The 24,524-nt window shown below is 40.5% G+C and overlaps 1 protein-coding gene across 3 annotated transcripts in view; it reads left to right on the top strand.

Annotated features, from left to right (window-relative positions):
• Positions 1 to 24,524, top strand: part of Ctnnd2 (catenin delta 2) — an 810,770-nt gene that overhangs the window by 605,442 nt on the left and 180,804 nt on the right. For all 3 annotated transcript variants that reach the window (XM_021182851.3, XM_021182850.3, XM_029469859.2), the window contains one exon: positions 3,804 to 4,017. In XM_021182851.3, coding sequence (XP_021038510.1) covers positions 3,804 to 4,017 — 214 coding nt within the window. The remainder of the gene's footprint in view (positions 1 to 3,803; positions 4,018 to 24,524) is intronic.

The following is a 24,524-nucleotide window of genomic DNA, read 5'->3' as shown; positions in this document are numbered from 1 at the left end:
AAGGCAGAGAGAAGCCTGAAACGCATACCAACTGCTACAAAAATATCCATCTTGGACATGCCATATACCATCCTTTAATCCATAATAAATATCTATTCACAAATAATGTGATAGATATTTTCCAAATTAATTATATTTTATTGTCATCATATATAAAACATTACATATCTGCTAACATACCGTTGTAATAATCTGACACCTGGTCTTTGAAGATTTGGCTTTTAAAGATTCACGCAGAGAGAGTTGGGGAGATACCTCAGTCAGTAAAGTGTTTGCTATGCAAGCATGAGAACTTGAGTTCGGATTCTAGCACCCACATAAAAAGCTGGGTATAGATATCTCCATATATAATCACAACCCTGGGAGGGTGTGGCAGAACCTAGGCTTGCTGGCCAGTCAGTCTAGCTGAATCCATGAAATCCATATTCAGTTAGAGAGCATGTCTCAAAACATATTGTAGAGAGTGGGAATTGTGATTGAGTAAGACACCCAACCTCACCCTCTGGCCTGAGCACCACACCTTCATATGTGTGTAACACATGTGCACATCCAGAGTTTTAAACAGAATTGATTATAGAAGTAGAAGGAGAGGTTAACCCTCCTGCAATGACAGTGTGCAGATGAAAACCTCACTCCAGTCTGATGGAGGCTAGGTGACCAGTGAGGAATGATCAATGGAATCTGGACTGCCAATTACTCTGTAGGGTAGAAAATACATACATACATACATACATACATACATACATACATACATACATAGAGTTTTCCCGAGAGTTGTTCAGAGTAAAACTTTTATTACTGTTTAACATGGGTGTGTTTAGAGTTTTGAATGCTTTTGGATTAGGTACAAGAAGAAGGGAGAAGGTTTGTGAGTAAGCTGGGCTAGAGGAAGACAAAATGAGAGGAGATAAATGCAAGGGATGATGTGGGGAGGGAGAGGTGGAGCTACCAACCAGGACTTAGGTCCTCCTGGAAGAAGGGAGGCAAGAGAACAAAGAACACAAGCAAGGACCTGCCTTTCAACTTCAGAGATTACAAATAGGAACCCTAAGTTAGGCCAGAGACAGGTCAAATGGGGACCTGTTTCAGTTACTTTCTGTTCCAACAATAAAACATGCCACGAATAAGTGACTTATAGAATAAAAACTTTATTTTGCCCTACAGTTACACACACACACACACACACACACACACACACACACACACACACACACGAAGAGAGAGAGACAGACAGAGACAGAGAGAGAGATTGTCAGAGTCTGTAATTGCAGGGAGTCATGATAGCAGGAAGCTAGAGCCAGCACCTCTTTAGCCACGTGAAGAAAGCCCACTGAAATGTGGGACAGGGCTGTAAAGTCTCAAAGCCAGCCTGCAGCGGCACACTTCCTCTAGCAAGACTCCACCTCCTAAAGATTCCATAACCTCCCCCATACAACGTCACCAACTGGGACCAAGTCTTCAAATACATGAGTCCGTGGGGGCCGTTCTCATTCCAACAATAAGAGTCTCTCATTCTTAGAGGACACTCGGCTTCTAGAAAAGCAAAAGCTTCTCATTTAGATGTTCCGAATAAAAAGAGCAAAAGCAAAAGATCATTGTCCAGCTTGGATTTCTCTAGATAGATTAAATTAGAACATATAATCTAATAGTAAGTTTGAGTGTATGGCATTAATCTGGGTTAAACAAAAAAGACTTTCCCTCATTTTATTACTAGGGGTTTGCAGTACACTCATTGGAGTTTGTTTTCCCTTGTAGTGAGTTGAAATAATATTTTATTACTTTATTAAGTCACATAAGTGCAAAGAACACTATCACAAATTAAAGATGGTCACAGAATTAAAAATTAATTAGCTGATTGATTTACCTGCACTTTTATGATCTATGCCTGACAGGTTCACTCTATGGTTAGATTCATTTCTTCTTTCTCAATCATCATCTTCACCATGCTTTAAGAGAACTGTAAAGCACAGAACACACATGTAAATACACAGAGAAGGAAGAAAGGACATTCCGTTGACCCTTTCTGAAACCATGGAGTACACTCTGAGGTGAGGTAATAAGTGACTGGGGCTATCATACCACTGTGCTCCATTCATGTCACACACACAGCTCTCTCCAACGCTGCCAGCCCAGCCCTGGGTAACATTGTTAAAGTGGGACATTGTTTCTGGTCCCATGCCTTCCCACGGCATCCTAACCACCTGCAGGCTGTGCACATAGCTCGAGGAATAGCATTCATTCAGTGGTGCTGTGCTCTGAGAGGCTTCCCTCCCTCTTCTCTAGGGCTTTTCTCACGGGAGGTACAATACACAAGGCACAGCATCATGCTTCCCAGATTGAAGAATCTGGGTTCTATAAGCATTGTAAAGCTTGCTTTCTTCTCTTTATGTTCGCATTCTGTGGATGAGTGAAAACACTTGTTGTAGGCTCTTCATGAATCATCAGTGCTCCACCCTGCATGCGTGAAGCCTGCCCTCCTTATGTGTGTTAGCTGGTGTAGGAAATGCCACAGGAGATCGCTGCGTTCATCCTTGACTGTTCACAAAAGGACCTTTTTTTTTTTCTCCTTAACAGGGCACATTACTCAATTTTGAACAGTAGCATTTTAGCAAATCTGTAGAACCCAAATGCAACAAGTCATATATTAATTAAGCCTCGTCATTCATCCACCATTTATGTTGTGAGAATTTACTGTGAGCATGGCATTCCACTTAAGATAAAACCATGCTAGAGAAACAAATGAAGAACATAGTTACCTACGGGACCTTGGAACGCTGGGTTAGGGAATAGGTGGGCTCGGATTGCAGCTTGGAACCCTGTGGCTGAGCACCATGGAGAGAGCTCCAGGATGCAGCCATGTATCCTAGCATATCTGGGGGATGAATGCATTTTCCAGAATATGAAAATTAAATGGTGGAGGTGTCAATCCTTCAATCTCTAGTAGTACTGATGTCTAAAGAAAGGAAGAGGAAGTCCCAAAGAGTGAATCAGGTGACTTCTCCACACAACAGCGGCAGCATTCAGATGGCTTCATATAAAGGTTTGGATATTAATTAGCTGCTTTGTTCTCTTTTCAATTTAAATACCTAAGTCCCCCACACCCCATGTCAGTGGGCAGCAAAAAGTACATGTATCTGGAAACATATCACAAAGTATAGTTTCTTGCATTCATCTCTAGAAGATTATAATTTTCTTTCAACAAATAGAACACTAATGTATTTTTCGCACTTGTTAATCAAAGACATGCCACCCTTGGTCACCCATGTTGTGCCTCCCATTTCGAGTGACCTTCTTACACCCCCAGAATTCCTGAGACAAAAATCCCTCTGTCACTTACTTGAGAGTCTCATCTAGTTCCAGTATTCTGTGTGTTCTCAATATTTTCCTGCAAAGTAGAATTCTTTCAGTGTTTCCTATATCAATACTGCTGGCCTTTAACTCAGCAGTAAAATTTAGTGACGTCTCGGGAACGGTAATCATTCTAAGTCCATGAAGATGTGACAATTTTTTTTTAAAGAAATGTCTGAGGCACCGATTATGAAGTTAAAATCATCTTTCAAGATTCTATAGTTGTGCACTAAAATTTCTTATTGGTACCGTGTTCAGTTTCTTACTGGTAGCATGCTAGGATGGTTGCAGGTAATGAAATCTAAGAAGAGCACTTAGTAGTTTTCTGTTCTTTGATAAGCCTTAATTCGACTCATTCAGTTGTCTGCAGCGAGTTTTCAGAGGAAAACGGTGTTTGGGCTCAGGCAGTGGAACCTGAGTCTCCAAGGCCAAAGCAGTGTCCCTTGTTCTTTCAGATAAGGAGACAAGGAGGGATACAGCTCCTGGTGGACCTGCTGGATCACCGAATGACGGAAGTCCACCGTAGTGCCTGTGGGGCTCTGAGGAACCTGGTGTATGGGAAGGCCAATGATGATAACAAAATCGCCCTGAAAAACTGTGGTGGTATCCCAGCGCTGGTGAGACTCCTTCGCAAGACCACAGACCTGGAGATCCGGGAGCTGGTCACAGGTTAGACGTCTTACTCAATGATTGTTTTAGCTCAAGATACTTGTTTCGGTATCTAACCCATTAGCAAATGTATAAAGCAAGGATTACAAGGCAGAGCCTCTTGGTGCTGATGACATAGTCATTCCCCACTGGTATTTGCAAATGACTGAGTAAAATACCATCAAAACACACATAGGTTGATCATATTCAACCATTAGAATCCAGTTAAGTGTAGCTATCACTAAAATTCTATGATCTTAGCTCAGTCTTTGTCATTTGCTTTAGAAGCAGTTGAGTATCTTATAGAACCCACAGGCCATCATTAGAGTAACATTAAAATAGCTGGTAGAAGGACAAGCCATTCAAGCTATTGGCAATAAGCCATATGTTCTGGTTTGTAAGAACACTGGGCATATTGTACTTTTAGTGTTAATTATTGAGTAAAAAACACCCCATGCATGCTCAAAGTCCTAGGGTTATATTACTGGGTATCAAAGGATTGTTTGAAGGTTTATCTGAATGCCTTTCCACTTTCATAGAGTTTGGGGTTTTGGATTTAATAATAGTAGCTTGTAGCGCAATGATGACTTAAGGACTGAGAATGTTGAAAGCATTCAGCCTGTACCTTTCTTGGAATAATTGGGCAGAGCAACCATTAACCATTAGCTCTTACCCCTCACTTTGTAAGTGTGCAGTCTTAACTTGTTGCAGTTCTAATGATATACATGTCCCCAGTGTGGGATTCCAAATCGCTCTGAAGTCCTCTCTTCTTCATTATGCTAACTGCTGCTGTAGGTGATGTTTGGTTTCTGGTTCATTAAAGTACCCCTGTAAGCAAGTATTTGACAAATGAATTGCAAACATGACTCTCCCAAAGATCTCTTAATTATCTACTGTACCATTGCATTGACCCTCTGTCTTAAGTCCTAAATGTTCCTGTATCCCTGATGAAGTATGTGAAAAATGCACAGCTCAAACTACAGGATCAGCACAGAAGGCTGATCCTGTCCCTCCCTGTCTCAGTTCATTTCCTTGTTTCCTTCCTTCAGTGGAGTTGTTGAATCTCTTCCTTGTTCTCTGCTAAGTTTAAACTAGACTCAAATTGATTCATTCTTTTTGTTTCCCTTTTGTCCTTGTCTTCTCCTCTACCCCTTACTTGCTTGACCCTTACTTGATTACTGGCTTTATTTACTCTTCATTTTTCTATAAGCAGAGAGTTTTCCTTGTGGAAATAATTATTGGCAAGGGTTGGAGTGTTATTAAAGTAATGTTTCACACTAGAGTCAGATGGGTCAGGCAAGGTAAAGTAGTCATTATCAGGGTTTTGTGATTTCAAGGACCGTTTTGAGGTGAGTTACATAATTTAACATATTCCCTGCCATTATGGTTATGCAAGCCCTTCTTTATTTTCATGGGTCATATGTAAGGTTGTACTCAGAAGAAAAGGATTAAGTATGTGTGCTGGAAACAAGATAATTGGTGCATACAGATTACGCTACTGGATGCACAAATCCAGGGGGATGGAAGCCTTGCAGAATGTCTTCTGTAAATGCTATGCCTGTCATTTCATGCTTAGAGAAGATTTGGAACTTAGTCAACTTTGTATTGGCTCCAACACAAACCCATTATCTGAAAGCCACCTCAGTGTCATTCGTCCCATTACCCAAGAAACTGTGTGAAAGGTTGAGACGGCTGATGACTTAAGGAGGTAAAATAATCCAAGGACCCTACTGCATGGCATGTGAGCTGCTGCTGGCATTTGAGGAGGTTATAAAGGAGTTGAGAGAAGTAAAACATTCCCTAGTTGTTTTTGGAAGATTTTGGAGACCATTATTTTAAGCCCAAACAATGATAGAAATGTCTCTCCGTTAACAAAGATGAAAAGCATACATCCTTAGAAGGTCAAGAAGATTCCATTTGTGGTGAAGCTTGAGTTGCGGGAAGGATGTAGCACTTGGCATCCAGATGGAGACCTCTTCTTACTCCACTTCTCCAGAGGAGAGCCAAGCAAGCCTGTCCCCCATGGTGGCCAAAGCTTTCTTCACTTCCCTCCCTGAAAATGAACACTGCCTTTGCAAAGTCAGTGAATCAATTATGAGCAATCAAAGTTCATTGTAGATGTTCGCTGCCTTCCCAGAGGTAAGGGCTTATATTCTCACAATAGGTGGAGTTAACACTGTAGGGTGCTGTTAATGAAATGGCAGTACTTTGGCCCCAGTACCATCCTGCAGAAGAGAATCGGGAAGAGAATTGGAAAGAGACACATATGATGACAGGCTTGTGCCCTCACGGGTGCTGGGAGCACAGAGCCTTCTAAGTTTCTCCAATAGCAGAGACAAGGGCACCAGGAAGGCTGCAGGACTCAGCTGACTTCTGTTGAGTCTTCACAAGCCAACCTCCCTCTCTGCCAAAGGGAAACGTAAAGGAAGTGAGTTAGATGTATCTCAGAGGACCTTAGAGACAAATTTTCATTTTCATCACTGGTCCATGGTTATCTGCCAAGGTGGACTTCAAAGTGTTGATTCTCTTTGCTCCCAGATAGCTTGAGGAGTTCAGTATTTTAGTTCAGTAACCCAGTTTAACCTGAAGGTCACTGAAACCTCCATTTTTCCCTTCCTCTATTCTCTTTCATTCTCTTCTGAGAAACTTGTCTCTACCCAAGTCCAGTGGTCTCTGTGGTATAGTAATCCTGCTTGTGTGTGTTCAAGAACTTCTTCCCTTCTGTTCATCTCTCAAGCTCTTTAGAGTGTACAGCTGTGAGGTGTTGTGCTAAGCATGTTAGTTAGCTAATTCTCCATCTAGAATTCACTGCCAGGGTGAAGTCTTACTCTGAATGACCAGTGCATGGACATTATTGAATGCTAAATATGTAAAGACACATCCTGACAAGTTTGTCCACGTTTTATAAGCTTACTAGAGGAGCAGTGAAGAAGCCAGTGTCTATGGAGGGCAGAGGGGAATGGACGAGATGCTTGCTCCAAGGTGCCTCCACATCTCCTTTTGGGAATGAGGTCATAAATAAATAAAAATAAATTTAAATAAAGCTGTGCCTCTCAGTTCTCCAGGAAGCATGATGCAGAAACTATCAAGGACTCAGGACATGGTGTGTTATAGGGGTTCCTTTAGGTTAAGGGAATTATTTCTTTCTCATCCTTCCTTCTGCCACTGAGCTCATACATGGGAATAAAATGCATTGGAAAAGGTTAGAGGAACAGGAGAAGGGGGTTCTTTAGCTTTGTTCCATATATATATATATATATATATATATATATATATATATATATACATTTCTATACTAGGATGTGTGAAATTGTAAGATGATTAATTTAGTGATTTTAACATGTTTTATGAAATATACTTATTAAGTCTTAAAAATCAGCCTATGTGTCTAAAAGCAGAGAAATTAGTAAAGAAAAAAGTGGTGTATATACACAATGGGATTTTATTCCTCAGGAAAGAAAATTATGTTATTCAAAGGAAATCAGGTGCAACTAGAGAGTATCATATGAAGGAAACTTCATCACGTCCAGAAAGAAAACTATCACCTTTTCTCTTATGTGTAGAGAATAGAATTTATGTACATATATAGAATTGAATATGTATATGTGGCAGAAAAATAGAAGTGAACTCTCTAGGGAACAAAAGGGACTCAGAGGACAGGGTAAGTATAGGCCAGAGCATGACATGTCAAGTTCCTTTCACACTTGCATAAAAATGTCCATATGAAATGCATTGCCATGTGCATGGTGGAAACACCAACTAAAAACAGATACCAGGGGGAGCCAAAAGGCAAACAATAGAAGGCTATAAACAATAAAAGCAATCATATTGCAGTCCTCAAATTACTTATTGAATAAATCTTGGAAAACTGTTGGAACAATAATAAAATATTAAAAATAAAGGTTTCTGCCTACAGCACACAACCATATATGTTGGAAAACAACTGCCTGCTCACGCTGCTACCTCATCCCACCATAGATTTCGCCAACGCCTAGTAGGCCTGGGAATACATAATTTTCCTCATATGCAATCATTATGATGAGGTAATGATCAGCATCGTATTTAACCCTAGTTGAAGTTATTCTCTGCTGTCCATCACTCACAATGCCTGGGACCAAACGATCCAATTAAAAATGTTGCGTGTCCTTTGGGCTTGACTAATGTAAAAGGTTTTTCTCTCTCCAAATGTGGAAATAATCAACATGAATCGGGAAATGCACAACTGGAGTTTTGAGAATGCTTCACAAATCACAACAAAGCACTGTTTACTGAAGCATAAAACTTGGTTAGTAAGTGCTTTATTGGTTTAAAGCAAGCGTCCTTGGGAGCTTCACTCCTCTAACCGTAGGGGTTATTCTCTCTATGCTGTGGGTACCCACATGATCCTTCCTTTTAATTAAGAAAACCAGCAACTGACTCAGCCTTGCCAGTGATATAGTCTGTCATGGCATAGACCACATTCTTATTCATCCTAACCCACACTGTTGCCCACTCCTTCAGCTTCCTCTCTTTTTACTTATTTTATTTTATAGTCATCGTTTTGCCTGCATGCATGTCTGTGTGAGGATGGCAGATCCAACCAAGGTTGCAGACAGTTGTGAGCTGTCAGTGGATACTGGGAATTGAACCTGGGTCCTTTGGAGGAGCAACCAGTGCTCTTAACTGATGAGCCATCTCTCCAGACCCGCCTTCCTTTTGTTAAATTATTTATTTCCACCACATAAATAGTTACCCTTTCTTTCATATCATGTATTCTATTACCTGCTCTATTTCTCCCTCCCCTCGCCTTAAGATCTCTGCCTCTCTAATCATGGTACCCTATCTGACTAGATGACCTAAATGTGCTCATTCTCTCTGTCTCTTTCTCTTTCTGTCTGTCTCTGTCTCTCTGTCTCTGTCTGTCTTTTTCTCTGTCTCTGTCTCTCTCTGTCTCACTCTCTCTCTTGTTCTCTCTCTCTCTCTCTCTCTCTCACTCACACACACACACACACACACACACACACACACTCACACATACAAATTTAAGTCCTGGACATGAGATACAACATATAAAATATTTGGTTTGTAACTTTTGCCCCTGATTTCTGTGGTTATTGATTCCCTCCTGTCTACCCCATACATTGTATCCCAAGCCCCCACACATCTGGTGCCATCAGGGCCTTGTTCCCCAGATCTAATACACAGCAGCCTAACTTATAGCATCTGTTCCTGGATCTCACTACTCTCCTCTCAAGTGTTTTACTGTCTTACATATTCCTGAAAATGGGCATTCGGGAGATGTAATTAACAAAGTATCAGTTTTAAAGTCTATGATGTAATTGGACTATACTGGATGTGGACATTAAGGTAGGAAATTGTTATTTTTCTTAGGACTATTTCATAAACTCAATTTTATCTTTGATATCATAAGATTCTGTGAAGGTGTGTTCTGGTATATTTAGGTGTGTGCTTCTTTTAAAAGTCTTCCTTGGTGCTGAGCACTTACAGTTGGAAGAGTGACCTTCTCCAGTGCTGAAATATTACCTTTTAAAACCTCGAATTCCCAAGGCCTCCTTTCTCTGTCCTCTACTTAATTAGTCAGATTTTGACCCTCAAGTTATTTTTTTCTTATGTAATTTGGAGATCTTTGCCATTTCTATTACATAATCTCTGAACAGCTTGCCCTGCCTAACATGATGGTGTTGGGTTTCCTTCCTTTGTGTGTCCGTGGGGAGGAGGGTCACAGAGTAAATGATCTAAGTGCCATTAGTCTGAGAAGGCCCTTTCTCATCTCAGAGCCTCAATTTATGTTTTCCTCATAATGCTATTGAAGGACTTCCCTAAGGAAGCTCCACAGCGTGAACTGTCTCTCTCTTCCCTAGTGCTCTGTCTTCCGTGGGGGCATGATTTTCTCATCAGTTTTGCAGGCATGCTTTGGCTGTGACAGTGACCCTAGACTTGTTAGCCTTTATGACGGAAGGACACTGACGCTTGCTGAGCTCTGTGCACACCAGTGAAGCATATTAGCTGTGTGCATAACTTTTACTCAAGGTGGACTAGTAGGCTACACTCTGTGGTGAATAGTCTTCAAGTGTCTCTGTTAGGTCTGCCTTTCTTTAAGACTGAATTTTACCTAGGGAAGCTTTTTAGCCCTCCCTCGTACAATCACTTTTCTCTCTTTTTTTTCTGAAGTTCTTTGGAATTCTCAATTCTCTGAAAACTCTTCTGGCCTATGCATTCCTGACTGTGAGTATTCCTTACACTTATGCTGCTGTGGTGAAACAGGGTGTAGGCCACCACATCTATCCAAACCCTTAATGGCTTCTCATTCCCTATCTCCTTTCCATATGCCACATGCATCTGTACTCCCACAGTGCATTTGTGCACCCACAGTGCATTCGTGCTCCTTGGCCTAATAATGCCTAACTGATTTCTATCTCTACTTTGCAACTCAGGCGTTATAAGTTAATTAGATACACTCTTCTCTAATTATATCTAAGAGTTTGCTCTATTTGCTCTACAATTATCACAAAAATTACCATTAACTTGTGTTAACAAACACAGCACAGAAATTCCCACTGGATGTTGGAGATGAGGGGCAAAGCACAGTGTCATCATCCCATGCCCGACACCTGGTTTCCTTCCTAATAGATGTTTTCATTCTATACTTAGAATAAGGCATCCAGAACAAACATCCTTCATGCTGTGTCTTAGAAGACAAAATTAGTCTGGCAGAATGAAAGCTTCGGTTTTGCTCGTTCTATGCCAGGTTTGCTTAGTGACTTGCTTCTTCAGTGGACTGCATTCTCATTGATGCCATGATTGATATTACATATTGGTGACTATCAGTCATGTGTCCTCGAAAGGAAGATTTAGGGAAAGGTCTCAGGGAAATGACTTCTTAGCACAAACACTGTATTCTAAAGAAGTTGGTCTAAGTTTTGGTCTTCCTGTTCTCTGTCTTTCTTCGCTCTTTTCCCACAGTTCAGTCAAGGTATAGTAGACAATAAAGAAAAATGGGAGATGTGAGCCCTGTCCTCAAGGAGTAGTCAGTTGAGAAGAATGGATCCATTTCCCTAAGATGAGCAGTGAGAAAAGGAGAGAGAAACTTAGAATGGGAAACATCACCAATCAGTTGGCCAAAGGCTCTTTGCCTACCTCTAATAGATATTGTGGAGAGGCAAGAAGCTCTCCAAGAACTAGGTTCTACATTTTAGTAACATGTTTTCCCCAGTGTCTGACAGAAGTAAGTAGCAGCAGCAGGCTAGAAGCAGCAGCAGAAGCTGCCCTCTAACCTTGCGGTCACTGTGCCAGCTGTGGGTATCCAAATCCTTAGTCCCTACTGATGGCCAGTGCTAACATCTCAGGCCAGGCATCTCCATCCCTTGCTCTCCAGATTTGCCATTTCTCTAGAGCATCTCTAGTGACTGTAGCCTGTAGATTCTCCTCTCTGGCTCCTTGCTACATTTTACCAGCTCTCCAGAATCCTTCTTCTTCTCCCTGCTTCTTCTTCCTTTCTCCATGCTCAGCTTTAGTTGGTAATGACTGCTGACCAGATGATTTGGTTCCTTGACTCTGTCAGGAAAGCATTCAGGAGCTGAGGCATTTGAAGGGCTGCTCAGGAACTACACATTGGCTTAGGCAAAATGCAATCAAGTTCAAGCAGTCTCCTCCTACTGCTTGGGAGGAGCCTTCTGTGTGATCATTGAATTGTTGGGTGAAGCAGCACCACTCTGAGACCACCAGGTGAATTTAGACCTGAGGGTGCTGCTGGCAGGTGGATCTGAAGTCTATGTGGGTGACTTTCTGCTCTCAGCAGTATTTCCCCATGTTTTATACTGGGAATCCAGAACCGGAAGCAAACAGGGCTGTTCGGGAGCCCAGTACTGAGTACCAGAAATGGAGCCCTAACTGCTGGATACCTTTGAAGCCCTTGGGCCTATCGTCTATCAAGATCAGTTGGGGGGAGCCCAGATAAGCATTCTGGGCTGTTTAGAAGTCATTGATGTTGTAGAAATTAGCATTAGAAGGTCATCACCTCAAGTTTGGGTAGCACCACCCGGATCTTCAGCTGTCAAGCTGTATGGAGGCATGTACAACTCCTGTGAGATCAAACTGGTACCTGTATTGAAATGAATCTGGCACTCATTCAACTCAAGACCATTTGAGATAAACCTTTATTGAACCATATTTGACAACACATGAAAGGTAACAAAAGAATAGCTCTCAACCAATTCATGGAGTAAATTAAGCAGCTTGCTTATATACCTGGATAAGGAATATGTCCACTAGTCAAAGCTATTGTTTAGATAACCTTTGATCCTGGACCAATCAGTCATGAAGGCTTACAAAGCATTCATAATTTTCCTAACAGTGATAATTGTCTCTCCTCCAAGGGAAGTACTCCTACTATGACCAAAATAAAAATGACTCACAAAAATGTGAAATTAGGTAAGTCTAGTTCCAACTGTTCACTATCAGGAGCTAGAGAAGTTGAGGTCGGGGCTATCTTTGCATGGCTGTCTCAGGGAATCTGCAGAATGTTCCATATGGCTGGTGCTAAGGGCAGTCTGCCTGATGTTAGACTGAGTTCTTTTTTTGTAACATATATAGCAAGAGAGTCCAACAGCTGATAATTAGGAAGTCAAATTGCTACTCTCTCAATATTTTCATTGATTTGCAGGAAAATGAGCAGCAGATAGGAAACCTACATCATACGTAATAGAATTCATCACTAACTGATCATTTGATGTATTTTAATTTTAATAGATCTTAGCAATGTTTTAACAGTGCTTATACCTCAAGGTAGTCATAGTAGAAGAAAACACTCAGAGTCAGGAAGATCACAGCTACCAACCCCCATGAGCTACTTTGGCAAGAATGTTTGCTTGTCTTGGTAAATATGTGCAAACTTGCACACACTGAGAGTTGTACCCTCATTCCAACTGAATAGGAACCTTCTTCATGCCTGACACTATCAGTTCCTTTGATCAAGTCCTAATGCTTCATATTTCAGCCTGGTCTTCTCTCCTCTTCAATATGTGCCCACTACCAGTCTCATCTCTCTGTACTTCTGCCTAGAAGGCGAGACAAGAAGACAGTGTGCATCCTGACCTACTTCACACAAATAAACACTTGGCCTACATGTTGCTTGGCTTTAGTCTATGATCTTTTTTTTTTTTTTTATTTCAGCAAAATGGATTTTAATTGAAGAGTTCAGTTCTATTTTCAAGTGGCGTGCCTGCTCTGTTCACACCCACACGATGCCCTAGGATTAACTGTTGCTCAAATGAAAGCAGAGATGAGCCTGTACTCCAGTCAGGCGTCCAGTATTGAACAGTCTCACAGCTACACTGGCAAGGCTCCCTCCCTCTTCCTGTCTAGAGCTGATAGGCACATGCATGATGTTTTCAGATGGTAAAGAACTACCCTCTATCCTTTTCTTGCGATTTTGAAACTTCTTTTTGTGGTTAATGAGACACAATAAGAACTCTGACATATAAGGCTGAGAAATACGAATCACCACACATACAGACATGAATAAACATGGATCCTGGACATGACAAGTAGCAGTTTGCTGGTGTTGATGATGAGTTCTTTTGTTGTTGTTATTATTTTTGTTGTTGTTGTTGTTTTATTTTGTTGTTTTAGTTTTTTTACTCTTTCAATCATTCTATAGTCTTAATGCAGCAGATGCTTGGTGCTAAGCATTCTCAGGGCACTGAGAAGAAAGAATGAGAAAGTGAGAAGCAAAGAACCGAAAACTAAGAGGATTTGGAGTTAAAGTGAAGGCATTCTGGAATGTCCTGGATACCCATCTCCTCCAAGACAGAAGTCCAGTGGCTTGTACACACAGGCATGCATAAACACAGGTGTCTACACACAGGTGTGCACACATAGGAAGTCCTCAGCTCCACTGTTGCTTTCCCAAGTAACTTGGGAAAAGTGTGAAATGCTTTTCTCTCCTTCTCTTGGCTTTATTGATCTTGACTCCAGGGGTGTTTTCTATGCTGTGTAATTACCACATACAGCTGATTACATCCACACTTTTTACAAAGGATGTTTGTGGCAGAATCTTACCCTCTACGTAGCCTTCAGGAGACTCCTGATTCTTTCTTATGCTCATAGGATGTAGGGATTTGAATTTAACACATATTTGTGCTTCTGAGATGAGTGTGGATCATTTAAGCTCTTTGAGCAGTTAATCAATTTAATAACTTTCTGCAAAACTGTCTTTGCTATTAACTTAGTTATTGGAGTGTGTAAACACAGATGTGAAGTTTTATTGTCATGGGGAAAAACTTCACATTGAGGATGCCATGTTATTTGCAAGTTGAATCTGACAAAAATGTGATTGAAAAGCAAAAGCTGTGGTTTCTGAAGAGGAACCACCTCACAGCAAACACAAAGCTTCATTAAGCCAAACAGTAAACAGGAAGGAATAGTCTCCTGTTTGCCAGTCAACCTCCTGGTGGTTTGAATGAGAAGTGTTGTCCATGGGACTAAGGATTTGAACACTTGGTTCTAGATTTTTGGTACTGTTTGGGGGGTTTAGAAGGGGAGACCTTCCTGGAGGAAGTGTGTGTTTGGCTGCTTGGTGCTGTGCCTTCCACCACAACAGACTCCTCTCTCAGGAACCAAATACGCTGCTTTAAGTATGGTATTGTATCACAGCAACATAACATTAAGTTAATGCAGCCTCCAACTATTAGGTCTCTTTACCTCCAGAGTGTTTCCCTCACCATCTCCAAGTAGCTAGCATCCATTAGGGCTGCATGTTATTTATATTTGAGGAGACAGTGTTTTGCTATGGTAACAGCCAGCTCTATGCAAAGACCTTTCAAATAAAAAAGTGCAATTGTAAGTGTGTGTAACATGGAATTTATAGGTACTCTACCTCATAGCTATCCTTTGATCTCCCCCTCACCCACTTATCTCTCATTAGTTTATATATATATATATATATATATATATATATATATATATTCTTCAGAGATAATTCTACTGAAGCCTGGGGGAGAACACTGACAGGACAGGAAATGGGATCTCAGCCTCCTATAGGAAAGAGTGATGAGACATCTGAGGGTTATGGTAAAATGAAGCCCCTGGACATGGATGAGGAGAGAAGTTGAAGTTTGTGCATATTCACTGAGCAAAACAAAGGGAAATCAAGTCTTCTATGAGAATAAGCTGTCTCATATGTTATCTAGTACAAAACGATCACCTCCAAACACAAATGCATAGTAATGGTAATGAAAGCACTCAGCGGGTTGTTTTTAAAGGTGTGTGTGTGTGTGTGTGTGTGTGTGTGTGTGTGTGTGACCTGTGCCCAGGACTACTCGCCTCCTGCCTGACCCTCGCTGCAGTGGTACAGAGTCAACAGCCACAGCAAGCTCATCTAAACACTTCTGCAAGCTCCTTTAATACCCTCCACCCATGCCCCATTGATCTCAAGAAAGCATCTCTTCTAAACAGAAGTTTTCAATTGGCTGGCATTGTCTACACCAGCAATCCTTGGTCTCTCAGGCAGTCCTCAGTTAGGTTCCCCATGCAGGAGATGTTTTTGTGACCACACAGCCCTTAGCGTTTACAGAGAGGTAGCCCCACCATTCCTCCCATATTTCCACCCTGTTGTTTTTAGATTTTGACAGCCTAGTTGGATCTGGGTGCCATTGCCTTGACATTGTTGACCCCACGTTGGAGGATTTCCAGTATACTGGACTGTGCCTGTCTTAGGTTTTCCTGTTTTCCAGTATCTTACCTGTCATTGACTACCAGCCCTCAAAGAGATATCACTCCTCAGGCATGTCACAAAAGTAGGAGATGAGGTCTACATGACGGTCTTATGTATCTCTGCCATTCATGCTTTGATCACTTCCTTATGGGCTACAATCAGGATTTTCAAGAGCCATTAGCAGTGTGCAACAATAACAGAAGAATTATAGGCCATGAACGTGAGAGGATGTGGAGCAGGAGATAACATGAAAGTAGTTGGAACAATGAGAAGCAGAACATGATGTCAAATATAGTACTCATATATGAAATTCTATAAAGAAAAATTTCAAGCCAGCAATTATCTCCCATACATCTTATCAACTCCAAGACTAATTCCCATGCTTTTGCACATGTGTGCACACACATGTATATACTTACATGGGCCTTTAATCATGCCTTTTCAATATAGGCATGCTCAGACATTCATGTGTAGACATACCTAGTTGTGCATACATAGCTGTGTGCACCCCAACACACACACACACATACACACACTCACACACACTCACACACACACACACACACACACACACACACACACACAGACCAGTCAGAGTGACCTTGGGTTTGTCATACATTTATAAGACTCTTCAGATGAAGTTCTTTATTTGGAAGACTTCTCTTCCAAGTCTTCTGACTTTATTTCTACATCAGTTTTGCACACCAGGCCTGGCAGATCCTCTGCAATGCTACTGAAGATCAGCAGGCTGTTCCTCTGCCCCCCCCCAGGCTACTGTGCATTGTTGCTCTGCTGGTTGCTAAGGTCCTGTTGGCTGTTCTACAGGCAGAATGCCCCATGGGTATCAACCTCAAGTCCCCAGAGAGTTGTACCTGCAAGCTGTTATGTGACCCAAAAAGCTGCCCCCCTTACAATATGGTTTATATAGAAATCCCTGAAGAGTTTTCCCGAGGCCCCAAGCATGAAGGAAACAAAGATTTCTATCTCTGCCTTTCCCCCTGAGATGAAATAATGCTCTCATTTCTGGGCTGGGGAAGACTCTGTTCTAGTCTTTCCAAGCCTGTTCCATACCCAGGACTGCATTCTGTTCCTAAAATCTAGTAACTGGTTTCTATTTGGATCAATTTTCCTCCCAGGAGATTTCCTGCTCCATCAGTCAGGAATTCTCCAGTCCACTTAACCAGTCTAGTCAGGCCTCAATTCTCCAAGTTGTTTTTATGCCCAGAACCTCCTGTGTGAACACACACCACAGGTTGATGATCAATTATATGAACTTTGTAGAAACAATAGTGCCTTTAATTGTTTTTCCCTCATATTTAAGAGTGCATTAAGCAGTATGCATTATGAATTATCTTCGAAATGAGACACAGTCTAAGCATGGAATCATTGTTTCATACCCACCTCAATCACATTGTCTGAAGATAATCTTATATACCTTCAAATAATTTTGTACCTGGGGGTGGGCCTTAATTTCTCTTGGTGACACTCCATAAACCATGTGCTGCTCCTGTATTTTTATTACAACCTGTCACATAAACTCAGGTGTCTAATTTTTCCACCTGAGCCTTGTGCCAGCCCTCAAAACCTTCATATTTAGAAACATTTTGTATTGAAGTTGTCAGATTAGGAATATGGTTAACCTGTAGTGGATTCTGTCAGCCCTGTGTCTCCAAGCTGCCTGGAGAGATGGGTACTGTCTAATCTCATCAGTGGACAGAGGCATTCTGGCTCACAGACATTGTCAGGCCATGTCACTACAAGTGCATGCATTTGTTGGGCTGTCTATAGATTTGGACTAGGTTTTCAATGTTTTCCAGGGAGTGACAGGCCAAGAGAGCTTTGCTCCACTAAGCCTCTAGTCAAAAATGTAAAAGGGATGGTTGTTACTAACCCCATCATTCAGGTCACATAAGGTCCCACTGCCTCACATCCTTCGCTGATGGGACATGAGCAAAACATACTATTTAATAAGCATTGTGCTCCTGAAATTGTGTATGTGAGGCACAGAGTCCTCATGCTTTTATCAAGCTTAAAAATGAGCAACACGAGAGTAACGGTGGCTGAGGGTAGGAGATAATGGCTTCTAGCCTAAGGAGCAAGTTCCATTCAGATCTTGAGGTGCTAGGCAATGAACACCATATAGATCCTGAAGCATTTGGTTTAGAGTGTCAGAGTGAAGGAGATACAGACTCTGATCAGGGAAGCACTACTACCCTTAGATCAATCTGATCTAAGCATTACCCTAGCATTACCCTTAAGCTTCCTCACTATATTTCAAAGTGGTCCACTAATACCTATTACTATGTTCTTCTAGTTTTCTGAGAAAAGACTTAGTTCTATTGTAGGATTATCTGCATTTGATGGCTTCCCACTTAGGGATAGCGTCTCAACCAAACATCAATAAATTTTTTTCCTACATGGCTTTAAATATTAACTTAAAAGTCTACTTCTAAAAAATTCTTACATGTTAAGACCACATGCCCAATTTACTTTGCTAATGGCAAAGACTTGGTAAATAATGCAAGAAATTTCTCACAAAGCAAAACTACTAGAATGATATTCAAAGAAAATAAGAAGTGATTACCACTACTATCCCCATGTTTGGTGGAAGAGACATTTAAACAATTAATGTTATTATTTCCAAACTAATGCCATCTGTTCCTTCTTGTTTACCCCCCCCAAAATAATTTTGGAATACAAATCTATAATCCAAGAAAAATATGTACAGTTTTAACATGCTAGAGATTATTTAGAATGGTGTGAATTAGACTAGTTCTCAGATCTGAGACCCTCTGACAAGAATAGAGGCTAGCATATAGTTTAAAGAACATATTTATTATAAGAGTCTATCTCTTTGTGAAATAATTTAAATTACGTATATTACAGATGCCAGCATTATATACAGTTAAATTTAAATACTTAAAAGATGGTCTAGGAGCTCGAGAGATGGCTCAGAGGTTCAGAGCACTGATTGTTCTTCTTAGGGTCCTGAGGTCAATTCCCAGCAACCACATGGTTTGTAATGGGATGCAGTGCCCTCTTCTGGTGTGTCTGAAAGGAACAAGAGTGTATCCACATACATTAAATAAATAAAATCTTATTGTATTGTATAGCCTTGTATTGGAAAACATAATAAATTACTGTTTTATCTTTAAGAATAAATGTTCACATCTCTTATCTTAAAAATATCCCCACACTGAAAAACATGTAGCATCTAAAAACTAATGTAATAAAGCTATGAGGAATTATCTAGTTATTTCTATGCATGCCATTTTTATAATTAATAACTGTAAAGTATGAATTGTTATCTCAGTTAATTTAAATATTATCCAATTATGAGCTATCAACGTTCTATATTCTACAAAACATGACCAAGACATATAGTTTTCTAACAATTTCAAGATCTCATCATGTTTGTCTTTCTTGTGCACCAACTATTACATTATCTTCAACTTCAAGTGATTAAATGCTATGGTCCTTCTTGGCCCAGTTAAATTTAATACCTCCATTTTTTGTCCTATATGTCAGGTAAACTGCAGATGTTTGGTTTTGTCTCTCCCATGAACACACACACACACACACACACACACACATGCACGCTCACACACAAGCATAACTTCTTTAAGGGTATTGGAAATGACCTATCACCTGTGGACCATCCTGGATCAATCTGGTGGAGATTCTACTCCAATTTTCCCCTGAGGCTGCCTGACTACATCTCACCATAGTCTTCAGCTAATAACCACTGCTGTGTCCACTCTCTAGCTCACTGAGAAAGGCTTTGCCCATTGTAGGTGTTCCTTTGTTTGCTGGATGATCTTCTGTGTACCTCTGACTACATGGCAAGACCTCACCCGCTGTGTCAGTTGTTCAAAGTAGTTATATGCAGTCACTTCTGTAGATGCCTTAACACCTTTGTAGGAATGGAAACAGATACCCAGAAATCCCATTTCTTTTCTCCAACACAATCAATCCAGCTTTAGTATGGGGCCAACTCTCAGTCTTCTTCCTTCTGCACTTCTGCTTCTTTAACCTCATCCCTGCTAACTCCACCATAGAACTGGATGCCAGGAATCATCAAGTGCCACCTGTGTTCACTTGTCTTATATAAACTACTCAATGCGGTTTTTAAATTCATGGTTTTATAATTCTCTGTAATAGAATTCATATTATTTTTCACCTGATTAATTTATTTTAGCCACAACTATCTGTGACATATCTGGAAAAATGATTAATCCCACTCTCTAATTACTGCAGTAAAGGAGTACTCTGCCTCATGGATCATAGATGTTATGTTGGCAAGATATTCTTCAGAATTTAAATTAATTATATAAATGATTCCATCTAATGTTAATTCTGCATGATATAATGAGAAATATAATAGATCTAATGAGCTTTTCATAGACTGAAAACATAGACTCTTTTAAAAGACTCACTCTCCTTAAATATTTTCAATCTTTATAAGATGACAGGTATCTTAATCATTTATAATGCCTGTATTTTGAAGTATATATTTGTTTTTGTTGAATGAACTTAATAGTTTCAAATAGTACATTTTTCACCAAATATTAATTTTTTTATTTTCTAAGATGTTTTGTTTTTGTTGTTGCTATTGTTCTTCTTCTTGGATACTGGGATACCAAACATTGGTTAATGTTAGAGGCCATAATATTATAAGTGATGGAATTCATCAGAAACTGAAAAATTTCCTGAGGTTTATGATTAAGCTTATTTGTCTAGCTGGAAACCTGAGGAAAATGCTCCAGGATTCCGTGTGTGTGTGTCCAGTATCCACATCTCATTTTCTTATTAGAGACTTAACTGAATTTTCATAGTCCCTGCTGAAAACCACAGTGCATTGGGATCTGTTGTGGTGAACAGAGATGCCTAACCTTCATTCATCTTTGCAGGTGGTTTTATATTCTGGTTATAACATTCGCAATCACAGGGTTGTGTGCCTATACCTTATTCTTTCATTCCTAAGAAAGGTTGATTTTAAGGTTTTTTTTTTCCATTTACTCTTGTTAGAATTATAAGGAATTATATAAAAACTTGATCAGCAAATCCCACAGACTTGCTCTTCTGGGTTCTCTCTAATCTGTCATTTGTTCTCAAATCTGCAGATGATGGAGACAAGCAGATGGTTCTTGCGTAGGGCAGTGACATGAATCCCTCTTGCATGGTAGCAACATTCATCTGACAGCATGGGTGTGATGGATTGGCATTGTCTGCCTTGTGATAGGCAGAGTTCACAGGAAAAGTCAGTTATTGTGATTTTGATCATGATGGAAGACTCCATTTAAGTTCACTCCAGATCTTGGGTTTCCAATTACAAATTAGGAAAAGGAAACTGTTCTTCACAGGAGAGGATGACTTGAAGGGATAAATAGAAACGTTAATCTTGATAGGCAACAGCTCAGTGTGTGAAAAATATCATCCTGCTTTGAACCTTGTCAACGGTACCCTCCTCAAGCTGCAAACACAAGAGAAGTCATATGCCTACAATAACAACAGCTCAAAGCTTTACACCCTTAAACTCTGCTGACAGAGGAAATTCCATTATTGAAGCTGTAATTGGTTAATGCCCATTGATAGTTGTATATGTATAAATTCAGTGGCATTTGTTTTCAGAGCCTGTGTACTCATAGTATTTACAGTTGTAGAGCCTCGTTATTAGCAGCTCACCCCATGGAAGAACCATGTCTGGAGGAAATAGCAAAGATTACCCATAGATTATTTCTTTAAGTTGAGTCAATTATAGAAAATAAATGAATTAAATAACACTGTGAAAAATATGGCACAGATATCAATAGACAAATGTTCCCCCAAAAAAGAGATTAAGAAAAGAAAAAGTTATAGTTTTGCACATCATTTCAATACTTTCTCAACTGTTTGGTGACTCCACCATTCTTCAGCTTAATATGTTTAGTCCCAATTGCATCTACTAGGAAGAGATGTTCCAGCAACCAACCTGAAGGTGGCTGAAACAGACCCTTTAGAGTAAGGAGAGTTGATTCACACCATCTATGCTGTGAGAATCCCCAGTGTAAAAATAGTTGCTTAGTTCGGCTAGAAAAGACCTCACACTAAACATTATTGGGTAGAATTGTCCTATGTTTTTGGAGCATGTTGGCAATTTATTACTATTTAAAGTATCCGGGATCTTTACCCAGTCATTTAAAGTTTTTGAACTTATACTCAGTAGATATTAAGAAAAGTTCTCAATGAAGTTGAATTAAACATAAAATGTATTTAAAACACATTGTTGATATGGTATGAAATGATGTAAGAAGAAAAAAAATCACAGCTCAAAGTCCATCAGTATGTGACTGGATTAAAATGGACCTGTTCAACAGGCAGCCTGCTCTCCGAAGCCAATTCCTGGCCCATCAAGGCTACATAGCAAAACCTGCCTCCTAGCTCAGTCAACCAATCAGTAATATTGTCCATGCAAAAGACCATTACTAAGCATTAAAATGAACACATGTCTACATATCTGTTGATATCAAAATACATCGGTACTATGTGCAGAATATAAAAACAGGGGCAGGCGGCATGTGTGTTGCTTTCTGTAAAATGACTTGTGTCCACTAAGCAAAAAGAGATCATGGGAGGCTGCCCTAGGAACTCTAAATATCTGTGGCTGGATTTCTTTTCCGTGTTGTCTCTTTTATCCTACACTGGAGGTTTTAACCTTGCCATGTATTAAGTTGAAAGTTAGAGGGTATAAAGCAGCACTTGTTGTCTTAGAAAGCTTTAAAATATATACCAAAGCATGCACTTGAAATTCGATAATGATTAACTACAATGAAATTATTGTACAGTCTACATATCCATATCGGAGAAATAAGAAAAGCCCAAAGTAGGGGCCTTGTAAAAGCCTTCTAGATGGAGACAAAGCACGGAACCTCTACATTTCAGCATAGTGGCTCAGTAAAAGCTTCCTTTGGTTCCTAGGAAACAATACCGTTTCTACGCACCTGAGGGTTAGTCAACAGATAAATGCGTTACATGTGTTCCGCCTATTCAACAATATCTCTGGAAGTCATTTTTTATCAATTTTGTGATTTACCTGGAGGAGTAATACTGAATGTCACACAGCATTTAAATAAGCAAGATTGTCACTTCTCCTAAATTGTTTTCTGAAAATCCTATTACACTTTACATTCCAGTCATAATAGTGGCCTTGTCATTACGCATCCTGGGCCACGCTCTGCTCATGTCGCTGCTGCTTTGATTCAGAAAATGCCTAAAATAAGCGATTTTCTCCCCTCCTGTCATTTGTTCTGCTTATATTCTCCGAGAACCTGACGTAATGATCAGCCTTCTAATTCGCATCTCTTTATCCTCAATCAGCCCACTGATGGGCCTACACCAGATGGTGTGCAGTGACAATTGCAACTCAAGTTTCGGTGGGATTGGTTTATTTTAGGGGGAGGCACATAATAAAAGGGATCCATGGGCTCAGTCAGGAAAGTGGCTTCCTAACAACATGAGGACCTGACTTTGGATCCCTTGAAGCCCTGGGGAAAGCCAGACATTGTGGCAGGTGCCTGTCATAGTAGTGTGTGGGGAGAGCAGAGTCAGGAGGATTTGCGGAGTTGTCAGCCAGCCTTTGCAAATCCATGAGCTTCAGCTTCAGTCACAGTCCATGCCTCAAAAAGTAAAGATAGCAAGCAGACAATGATGTCTGCCTGGGGCCTTCCATGCTGGTGCCCCTACAGGCACACAGGCACATACACACCAACAAGTGCACACATCACAGTCAAACAAAACAGCACACCAGTAACGCACACACACACACACACACAGAATCACACCACACACATTGATACCCCCACACACACCCCACACACTATACACACATACACTCATACACACGCATACCAACACCACACACATACATAATACACTCACACACATACCAACACCATATACACACATAGATGCATACACTCACATGCATTTTAAAAATACATACACTTACCACATGTACCAACTATACAAACATATACACACTAAAAGGAGACATACTTTTCTATTACATTTCTCTATTTTAAAAAATCTGAGCACTATATGTGTGTATGGTGTTGGTATGTGTGTGAGTGTATTATGTATGCGTGTGGTGTTGGTATGCGTGTGTTAGTAGAGATCTCAGACCCATACCACTGTAAGACTAACAGTTTGTAGAGCTGAAACTTCTCTAATGCTTTTCTTCTGATGCCAAATTGCCTTTACCATTACTCTCTTAAAGGCTGACATGCTAAGGACCAGCCCTAAGCTATTGGCTCTTCGTCTGAACTCTATTTCTGTGATTTCTTTTTATCCAGTGGCTCCAGGTACCACGTAAATGCTGAGGCCTCTGCGTTTCTGCCTTTAGCCATGTGCTTTGGCTCACCCAGCACCTGCTCCCTGCTACCACTCCTGAATAGTTAACCGGCATCTCAAACTTAAAACATCCCATCCTGGAACCCACAGTTTCCTGCCATGTCTCTTTCTTCCTATCTTTCAACACCCAAACGTCTGATTTCCCCCCACTTTCTCCCTTAGCCCAGTCAGATATGCAGTCCCCTCTAAAGCATGAAGTTAATTAATAAAATAAAATCTAAAAACGGAAGTCCCAGACATAGTAGTTATTCAAAAATATTTGTTGGACTTTAAAAAAAAGAAGGAAGAAAGAAAGAGACAAGAAAAGAAAGAGAGAGAGAGGGAGGGAGGGAGGGAGGGAGGGAGGGAGGGAGGGAGGGAGGAAGGAAGGAAGGAAGGAAGGAAGGAAGGAAGGAAGGAAGGAAGGGGAGAAGAGGAGAGAAGGGGA

Source organism: Mus caroli, unplaced genomic scaffold, assembly GCF_978045245.1.
Source record: "Mus caroli unplaced genomic scaffold, Mus_caroli_1 scaffold_16, whole genome shotgun sequence".
Lineage (NCBI taxonomy): Eukaryota > Metazoa > Chordata > Mammalia > Rodentia > Muridae > Mus > Mus caroli.
The sequence above is the reverse complement of the archived record's forward strand: the minus strand, read 5'-3'. Positions and strand labels throughout refer to the sequence as shown.